At 40.2% G+C, this 10,384-nt stretch overlaps 1 protein-coding gene across 1 annotated transcript in view; it reads left to right on the top strand.

Annotated features, from left to right (window-relative positions):
• The window catches only part of LOC133655351 (melanopsin-A-like), a 99,702-nt gene extending 95,159 nt beyond the window's left edge, over window positions 1-4,543 (top strand). Inside the window, exons 10-11 of the mRNA XM_062055415.1 lie at window positions 812-892; window positions 4,046-4,543. Coding sequence (XP_061911399.1) covers window positions 812-892; window positions 4,046-4,237 — 273 coding nt within the window. The 3' untranslated portion in view covers window positions 4,238-4,543. The remainder of the gene's footprint in view (window positions 1-811; window positions 893-4,045) is intronic.
• The last annotated feature ends 5,841 nt before the right edge of the window (window positions 4,544-10,384 follow it).

Raw genomic sequence — 10,384 nt, 5'->3', positions numbered from 1 at the left:
AGAAAGTCGGGATTATTGGCGACAATGAGCATGTTTTGTAGTGCACAAGCGGGGTTTGAAGCATGATACTGATAAAGCATGCTTCCCGGGGGTCACACTCATCCCCCCCCCCCCCACTTTCTCACCTCCACTTTCTCATGCACTACCAATTATCATTGAAGTTTGTATAATGAGTTTTCACATCGTCTCTCCGATTAGCGCCTGCTTCCAATCCAAGGGAAATAAATACCTTGCTATAGTCAAATATGTTTAATTTAATCATCTGTTTAAGGCTATAAAAAAAATTGAAATAACTATCATGGTAGTACTGTAATTTCCGGACTATAAACTGCTACTTTTCTCCCATGCTTTGAACCCTGCGCTTTATACAACGCTGCGGCTAATTGGTGGATTTTTCCCGGGTTCACGAGCTTCACACGCCGCCAATAAATGTAGCCTCACCACATCAGACCAAGGTAATTGTTCACAAACGCACTCACACAATCATTCAGTCGGCCATTTAGCCCGTTGTGGACTCACTCTCGCCACGGAGAAAAAATGACGAAATGCACAAGACGCAGGCTCCTAGCCAAAGACGATTGACCGGGCAATTGGAAAAGGAAACAGCCGCGGTCCCCGCAGAGGAGGTGGAGGAGAAAGACAAGACCATGTTCAATGTGTAGACTAAAAAATATTTTTCCCCAAAAATGCGGCTTTATTTTTCATTCAAAACCTTTTTTTTTTTTTTAAAGCATCACCCCCACTGTGTGTTAGAGATTATGCAAATTTGGGGCCTATTTTGATGCAACTTTGTTCATGTGTGACTTTTCAGACTACAAAAGACCCTGAAGACATCTTCATGTCGGATCTCAGCCTCCTACCAAAGAACCAAAATCATCTTCCTGCCTGCAGCGTAAGTCATAATTGTTTTGTTTTCCTCGCCAAACTCTGCTTGAAAAACCTCGACAATCATTTTTGCCTTGAAAATGTGCAGCCAGAGCAAGTCCGTATGTCATAACAAACACAGGAAAAATATATTTTGGCAAAAACCTTTGAGTGGCATTGATGCTTTCATAACCTTTTCCCATGAAATAGATAATAATGGTTCATGCAAACACAGAAATCACACCTTCTTAAAGTACAAATGAGCTGCTTTCGGTGGTTAGGAGCAAAGCAGACGCGTTCTTGTACGTTAAAAATAGAGCGGGGAGAGGTTTGGTGTCCATCAGTCGACCCGATCAATGCTGCGATCAGCTGTGGCTGTTTTGTGTCGTCCCCTGACAGCTTTATAGGAGCAAAGCAAAGTACTGATCCACAAAGGGATGAATGGTCATTTCTCTCACTTAACCCTTCATCAGGCCGAGGACCCAATTTGGGAACCAACAGGTGGACCGCGGAGAGTACAAATAAGCCAAAAAAAGAAAATACTTGTTTAGTTTGTTTGGGTTATGTCAGAAAAAGAACTGGCAAAATAAAAATACATACGAAATACAAATAAATAAAAAATTATAGAGCAATATGGTTTAAATATATAATAGAGAAATATTACAAATACAATGTAAGAAATGCATTTAAAATACATATATTTATTAATAAATTAACTGAATTTATTATATTTAAAAATATATATATACATATAATTAATAATGATTAATTAATGAGAGTGAAATTGAAATGTACTTGGGGATTAATTGGCGTAAACATTTTACTATTAAATCAAACATTTCCAAATAAAAATAAACCAATGCAATACTGGTCACTCATATTTATTACAAAAATAATAAAAATAATTAGATAAAATCATAAAAATAAATCAAATATATAAGACATAATACTACAAATATATAATACATAATACAGTATACTATAATGTAACAAAGGGGTGCACAAAAGTATCAATTCACATTCGAATCACAATCTGTATTCATCCTGATTCTAAATAGGCTCATCATTTTCAAAAATGTAAAGAAAAATGTAAAGAAAATCAATAGTTAAGGAGACGATTTTAGGCCATCTCCATGAGACCAAGAGGAGCTTTTCTAACCCGTAACCTGCTTTGAAAAAGTTTTCATTATACCAAATATTACAGTGCAAGAATCTGTTGGAATCAACAATCGTGTAGAGTCCAGAATCAATTCTGAATGCAACCGTCACGCCAGGAATGGATCGACTAGTTAGGTGCCCAAAGATTCATAACACTACTCAAATAGACAAGTACAGCTTGCATTGGAGCCAAGTGGGGAAGCAGCAAATTCAGCTGCAGTGAAAAAACAGACACTTTAATTACTGCCCTCTACAGGATAGGAGTGGAACAGCACCTCATAATGTACAAAACGCAAAAGCAGTGAAGTTGTCACGTTGTGTAAATGGTAAATAAAAACAGAATACAATGATTTTCTAATACTTTTCAACTTATATTCAATTAAATAGACTGCAAAGACAACATACTAAATGTTCCAACTGGGAAACTAATTTTTCTTTGCAAATAATCATTAACTTAGAATTTCATGGCTGCAACACGTGACAAAGTAGTTGTGAAAGGGCATGTTCACCACTGTGTTACATGGCCTTTCCTTTGAACAACACTCAGTAAAGGTTTGGGAAGTGAGGAGACACATTTTTGAAGTGGAATTCTTTCCCATTCTTGCTTGATGTACAGCTTAAGTTGTTCAACAGTCCGGGGGTCTCCCTTCTCACATTGCAGGTGCCACACATTTTCAATGTCTGGACTACAGGCAGGCCAGTCTAGTACCCGCACTCTTTTACTATGAAGCCACGTTGATGTAACACATGGCTTGGCATTGTCTTGCTGAAATAAGCAGGGGCGTCCGTGATAACAACATATGTTGCTCCAAAAGCTGTATGTACCTTTCAGCATTAATGGTGCCTCCACAGATGTGTAAGTTACCCATGTCTTGGCCACTAATACACCCCCATACCATCACACACTAATACACCCCCATACCATCACACACTAATACACCCCCATACCATCACACACTAATACACCCCCATACCATCACACACTAATACACCCCCATACCATCACACACTAATACACCACCATACCATCACACACTAATACACCCCCATACCATCACACATGCTGCCTTTTACACTTTGCGCCTAGAACAATCCGGATGGTTCTTTTCCTCTTTGGTCCGGAGGACACGGCGTCCACAGTTTCCAAAAACAATTTGAAATGTGGACTCGTCAGACCACAGAACACTTTTCCACTTTGCATCAGTCCATCTTAGATGAGCTCGGGCCCAGCCAAGCCGGCTGCGTTTCTGGGTGTTGTTGATAAAGGGCTTTGGCTTTGCATAGTAGAGTTTTAACTTGCACTTACAGATGTAGCGACCAACTGTAGTCACTGACAGTGGTTTTCTGAAGTGTTCCTGAGCCCATGTGGTGATATCCTTTACACACTGATGTCCCTTTTTGATGCAGTACAGCCTGAGGGATGGAAGGTCACGGGCTTAGCTGCTTACGTGCAGTGATTTCTCCACATTCTCTGAACCTTTTGATGATATTATGGACCTTAGATGGTGAAATCCCTAAATTCCTTGCAATAGCTGCTTGAGAAATGTTGTTCTTAAACAATTTGCTCACACATTTGTTGACAAAGTGGTGACCCTCGCCCCATCCTTGTTTGTGAATGACTGAGCATTTCATGGAAGCTGCTTTTATACCCAATCATGGCACCCACCTGTTCCCAATGAGCCTGTTCACCTGTGGGATGTTCCAAATAAGTGTTTGATGAGCATTCCTCAACTTTCTCAGTCTTTTTTGCCACTTGTGCCAGCTTTTTTGAAACATGTTGCAGGCATCAAATTCCAAATGAGCTAATATTTGCAAAAAATAAAGTTTTCCAGTTGGAACGTCAAATAAGTTGTCTTTGCAGTCTATTCAATTGAATATAAGTTGAAAAGGATTTGTTGTATTCTCTTTTTATTGACATTTACACAAGGTGACAACTTCCCTGCTTTTGGTTTTTGTACCTGGTCAGTGTGGAGGTCTGCGTTTACGTTGCCAAATGTTTTGTGTCTGTACGCCCTCCCCGCAGCTGGGTGGGACAGTGGACGAGCTGTGCCTGCACACCTTCTCTAAGGCCGTCATCGCCACCTCCATATCCAGCCCGTCCATACTGCACAGCCCGCCCGGTTTCCACGGCAACCTCAAGTTGAGCAAAACCTTCAGCGCCGTTGCTAAGGAGTCCCTAGACATCGGCAGACTGGACACCACCATGATGGCGTGAGCGTCGCCCCGCCATCGACTTTGTACGCAAACTTTCCGGCATGCTCGTGGTGCCAAGGTCAAGTCCGAGCATGCACTGTGGCCCTGAAACCTGGGACCTTTTATATTTGCTACGGTGCGACATACTTCATCTCTGCTTCTGGTTCTGGTCCTGCACTCCCAACAGCTGCAAAAGGGGGCGTGGTCTAAATCCGTAGAGGCTAAAGTGCTGAAAATGTGCTAGTATTTTCCTAGCAAATACATGGCGGCGCCAAAAATCACACTGCCTTGAATTTTCTCGCATTTATTTTTATTTTTTCGCTGAATCACCACGAAATTTGGTACACACCTTTAGGAGACTGAAAAGCACACGCGTGTCAATTTTGAGCATGATTGAAAAAACTAAACAAAAAAACGTCTTTGCACGTTTGTCTAATGATAATCTATTCCAGTCATCTTAGCCACAACCCTTAGGGGGCGCCACAAAGGTCTTTTACACCCCATTGGCTGCTTCTAACAGTAAATACTATTATTACACCATTTTTTTAATGCATTTTATTAGTAGATTTTTTTTAAACTAAAATTTCACCTCAAAATGTAGTGTATATTACTGTAAATGGAAAAAACAGTACTGCTGTTTTCATGGTAAGAAAAAAAAAAAGACAGCTCAGTTGCCAGAATTTTACTGTAAAATTTACATTTGTTTTTTTACTGTAAATAAAAAAATTTACAGCAAAATGTTGGCACCTGAGCTGACAGTTTGTTTTTTTACCACAAATCAACAACTGTAGATTTTTCGGTGTATCACAGTAAATGCCAAAACGGCTCCATAGTTTATTACAGTAATTATTACAGTAAAAAAAAAGTAGCGTTTTTTTCATTTAGAGAAAAATGCTGTAAAAACCACTGTACATTTCACAATTTGACCATGAAATCTATTGCTACTTTTACATTGCACAATTTGATGGATAACTTGCTTTGAAATCATTATTATTAGTATTTATTTATATTTAAAACATGTTTTTAGAATATTACACCATTTTTTAATGCATTTTATTGTTTTTTGTTTTTTTTCAACTAAAAGGTAAAAAAAATTTGGTAAGTTGCAATAATTTCACTTGAAAATGTAGTGTATATTACTGTAAATGGAAAAACAGTACTGCTGTTTTTATGGTAAAAAAAAAAAAAAAGGCAGCTCAGTTGCCAGAATTCTACTGTAAAATTTACATTTCTTTTTTTTACTCTAAATAAAAAAACTGCAGTTTTACAGTAAAATGTTGGCACCTGAGCTGCCAATAACTGTACATTTTTCGCTGTATTACCGTAAATGCTAAAACGGCACCACAGTTTATTACAGTAAAAAAATAACTGTTTTTTTATTTAAAGAAAAATACTGTAAAAACCACAGTACATTTCACAATTTTGCCATGAAATCTATTGCTTCTTTTACATTGCACAATTTGATGGATAACTTGCTTTGAAATCATTATTATTAGTATTTATTTATATTTAAAAAATGTTTTTATAATATTACACCATTTTTTAATGCATTTTATTGGTAGATTTTTTTTTCAACTAAAATATAAAAAAAATATGGTAAGTTGCAATAATTTCACTTGAAAATGTAGTGTATATTACTGTAAATGGAAAAACAGTACTGCTGTTTTTATGGTAAAAAAAAAAAAAAAAAAAGGCAGCTCAGTTGCCAGAATTCTACTGTAAAATTAACTTTTCTTTTTTTTACTCTATATAAAAAAACTGCAGTTTTACAGTAAAATTTTTCGCTGTATTACCGTAAATGCTAAAACGGCACCAAAGTTTATTACAGTAAAAAAAAAGAACTGTTTTTTTTATTTAGAGAAAACTGCTGTAAAAACCACTGTAAATTTCACAATTTTACAAGGAAATCTATTGCTACTTTTACATTGCACAATTTGATGGATAACTTGCTTTGAAATCATTATTATTAATATTTATTTATATTTAAAAAATGGTTTGAATGTCTGATAATACATTTTTGCATAATTAGAAAACATTTAAATTAACATAATTTGTGATTACATGGAGTAGATTTTTTTTTCTCCCAAAATAGAAAGAAAGAATACATTTAGTAAGAAAAGTGACAGTATTTTACTGATACATATTATTTCCAGGCTTTCGAGGGCCAAATAAAATGAAGTGGCGGGCCACATCTGGCCCCCGGGCCTTGACTTTGACACCTGTGACATACTGTAAGACAGGGGTGTCAAAACTCGTTTTAACTGAGGGCCACATGGCAGTTATGTTTGGCCCCAGAGGGCCACTTCTAACAGTGAATACTATTATTACACAATTTTTAATGCATTTTTTTATTAGATTTTTTAAAAACTAAAATGTAAAAAAAAATATGGTAAGTTGCAATAATTTCACCTCAAAATGTAGTGTATTACTGTAAATGGAAAAACAGTACTTCATTTTTTAATGGTAAAAAAAAAAAAAAAAAAGGCAGTTTTTCTGGCTCAGTTGCCAAAATTTTACTGTAAAATTTACATTACTTTTTTTTACTGTAAATAAAAACAAATGGCACCTGCGCTGCCAGTTTGTTTCAATAACTGTAGATTTTTCGGTGTGTTACTGTAAATGCTAAAACGGCACCACAGTTTATTACAGTAATAAAAAGTACTGGTTTTTTTATTTAGAGAAACATGCTATAAAAAACACAGTAAATTACACAATTTTACCATGAAATCTATTGCTACTTTTACATTGCACAAGTTGATGGATAACTTGCTTTGAAATCATTATTAATAGTATTTATTTCTATTTTAAAAATGGTTTGAATGTTCGAGAATACATTTTTGCACAATTAGACAATATTTTTAATTTGTAATTTTAATATGTAATTTGTGATTACATGGAGTACATATATTTTTTTAGCCCAAATAGAAAGAAAGAATACATTTAGTGAGAAAAGTTACAGTATTTTATTGATACATATTATTTCCAGGCTTTCGAGGGCCAAATAAAATGAAGTGGCGGGCCACATCTGGCCCCCGGGCCTTGACTTTGACACCTGTGACATACTGTAAGACAGGGGTGTCAAACTCGTTTTAACTGATATGTTTGGCCCCAGAGGGCCACTTCTAACAGTGAATACTACTATTACACCATTTTTTATGCATTTTATTAGTAGATTTTTAAAAACTAAAATGTAAAAAAAATATGGTAAGTTGCAATAATTTCACCTCAAAATGTAGTGTATATTACTGTTTATGGAAAAACAGTACTGCATGTTTCTATGGTAAAAAAAAAAGGCAGATCAGTTGCCAGAATTTTACTGTAAAATTTCCTTTTTTTTTTACTGTAAATTAAAAAAAAACTGCAGTTTTACAGTAAAATTTTGGCACCTGCGCTGCCAGTTTGTTTCAATAACTGTAGATTTGTCGGTGTATTACTGTAAATGCTAAAACGGCACCACAGTTTATTACAGTAAAAAAAAGTATTGTTTTTTTTCATTTAGAGAAAAATGCTGTAAAAAGCACAGTAAATTACACAATTTCCCCATGAAATCTATTGCTACTTTTACATTGCACACTTTGATGGATAACTTGCTTTGAAATCATTATTATTAGTATTTATTTATATTTAAAAATGGTTTGAATGTTCGAGAATAAATTTTTGCACAATTAGACAATATTTTTAATTTGTAATTTTAATATGTAATTTGTGATTACATGGAGTACATATATTTTTTTAGCCCAAATAGAAAGAAAGAATACATTTAGTGAGAAAAGTTACAGTACTTTATTGATACATATGATTTCCAGGCCTTCGAGGGCCAAATAAAATGAAGTGGCGGGCCACATGTGGCCCTCAGGCTTTGACACCTGTGTTTTAAACTATCCTTTATTGTAGTGTCAAAAGACTTTTCACCCTCTTGCACTCTGTTTGGAATATTTTGAGGAACTACAGTAATTATGGCGCCCCCTATATGTTGTGCTGGAAGACGTTTTTTATCATGGTTATGTAAGCTGGAACCAGCAGCCACAACTGATTTGAATGTGAAGTCGTGCAGCGCTGGCCACTGAGCTGTCAACTCGTTGTCCAGCGCAGCTCTCATGTGAAGTCGTGCAGCGCTGGCCACTGAGCTGTCAACTCGTTGTCCAGCGCAGCTCTCATATGAAGTCGTGCAGCGCTGGCCACTGAGCTGTCAACTCGTTGTCCAGCACAGCTCTCATGTGAAGTCGTGCAGCGCTGGCCACTGAGCTGTCAACTCGTTGTCCAGCACAGCTCTCATGTGAAGTCGTGCAGCGCTGGCCACTGAGCTGTCAACTCGTTGTCCAGCGCAGCTCTCATATGAAGTCGTGCAGCGCTGGCCACTGAGCTGTCAACTCGTTGTCCAGCACAGCTCTCATGTGAAGTCGTGCAGCGCTGGCCACTGAGCTGTCAACTCGTTGTCCAGCACAGCTCTCATATGAAGTCGTGCAGCGCTGGCCACTGAGCTGTCAACTCGTTGTCCAGCACAGCTCTCATGTGAAGTCGTGCAGCGCTGGCCACTGAGCTGTCAACTCGTTGTCCAGCACAGCTCTCATGTGAAGTCGTGCAGCGCTGGCCACTGAGCTGTCAACTCGTTGTCCAGCGCAGCTCTCATGTGAAGTCGTGCAGCGCTGGCCACTGAGCTGTCAACTCGTTGTCCAGCACAGCTCTCATGTGAAGTCGTGCAGCGCTGGCCACTGAGCTGTCAACTCGTTGTCCAGCGCAGCTCTCATATGAAGTCGTGCAGCGCTGGCCACTGAGCTGTCAACTCGTTGTCCAGCACAGCTCTCATGTGAAGTCGTGCAGCGCTGGCCACTGAGCTGTCAACTCGTTGTCCAGCGCAGCTCTCATATGAAGTCGTGCAGCGCTGGCCACTGAGCTGTCAACTCGTTGTCCAGCACAGCTCTCATGTGAAGTCGTGCAGCGCTGGCCACTGAGCTGTCAACTCGTTGTCCAGCACAGCTCTCATGTGAAGTCGTGCAGCGCTGGCCACTGAGCTGTCAACTCGTTGTCCAGCGCAGCTCTCATGTGAAGTCGTGCAGCGCTGGCCACTGAGCTGTCAACTCGTTGTCCAGCTCAGCTCTCATGTGAAGTCGTGCAGCGCTGGCCACTGAGCTGTCAACTCGTTGTCCAGCGCAGCTCTCATATGAAGTCGTGCAGCGCTGGCCACTGAGCTGTCAACTCGTTGTCCAGCACAGCTCTCATGTGAAGTCGTGCAGCGCTGGCCACTGAGCTGTCAACTCGTTGTCCAGCACAGCTCTCATGTGAAGTCGTGCAGCGCTGGCCACTGAGCTGTCAACTCGTTGTCCAGCGCAGCTCTCATGTGAAGTCGTGCAGCGCTGGCCACTGAGCTGTCAACTCGTTGTCCAGCACAGCTCTCATGTGAAGTCGTGCAGCGCTGGCCACTGAGCTGTCAACTCGTTGTCCAGCGCAGCTCTCATATGAAGTCGTGCAGCGCTGGCCACTGAGCTGTCAACTCGTTGTCCAGCACAGCTCTCATGTGAAGTCGTGCAGCGCTGGCCACTGAGCTGTCAACTCGTTGTCCAGCACAGCTCTCATATGAAGTCGTGCAGCGCTGGCCACTGAGCTGTCAACTCGTTGTCCAGCACAGCTCTCATGTGAAGTCGTGCAGCGCTGGCCACTGAGCTGTCAACTCGTTGTCCAGCACAGCTCTCATGTGAAGTCGTGCAGCGCTGGCCACTGAGCTGTCAACTCGTTGTCCAGCGCAGCTCTCATGTGAAGTCGTGCAGCGCTGGCCACTGAGCTGTCAACTCGTTGTCCAGCACAGCTCTCATGTGAAGTCGTGCAGCGCTGGCCACTGAGCTGTCAACTCGTTGTCCAGCGCAGCTCTCATATGAAGTCGTGCAGCGCTGGCCACTGAGCTGTCAACTCGTTGTCCAGCACAGCTCTCATGTGAAGTCGTGCAGCGCTGGCCACTGAGCTGTCAACTCGTTGTCCAGCGCAGCTCTCATATGAAGTCGTGCAGCGCTGGCCACTGAGCTGTCAACTCGTTGTCCAGCACAGCTCTCATGTGAAGTCGTGCAGCGCTGGCCACTGAGCTGTCAACTCGTTGTCCAGCACAGCTCTCATGTGAAGTCGTGCAGCGCTGGCCACTGAGCTGTCAACTCGTTGTCCAGCGCAGCTCTCATGTGAA

The sequence above is a fragment of the Entelurus aequoreus genome, linkage group LG08 (genome assembly GCF_033978785.1).
Source record: "Entelurus aequoreus isolate RoL-2023_Sb linkage group LG08, RoL_Eaeq_v1.1, whole genome shotgun sequence".
NCBI classification, from domain to species: domain Eukaryota; kingdom Metazoa; phylum Chordata; class Actinopteri; order Syngnathiformes; family Syngnathidae; genus Entelurus; species Entelurus aequoreus.
The sequence above is the reverse complement of the archived record's forward strand: the minus strand, read 5'-3'. Positions and strand labels throughout refer to the sequence as shown.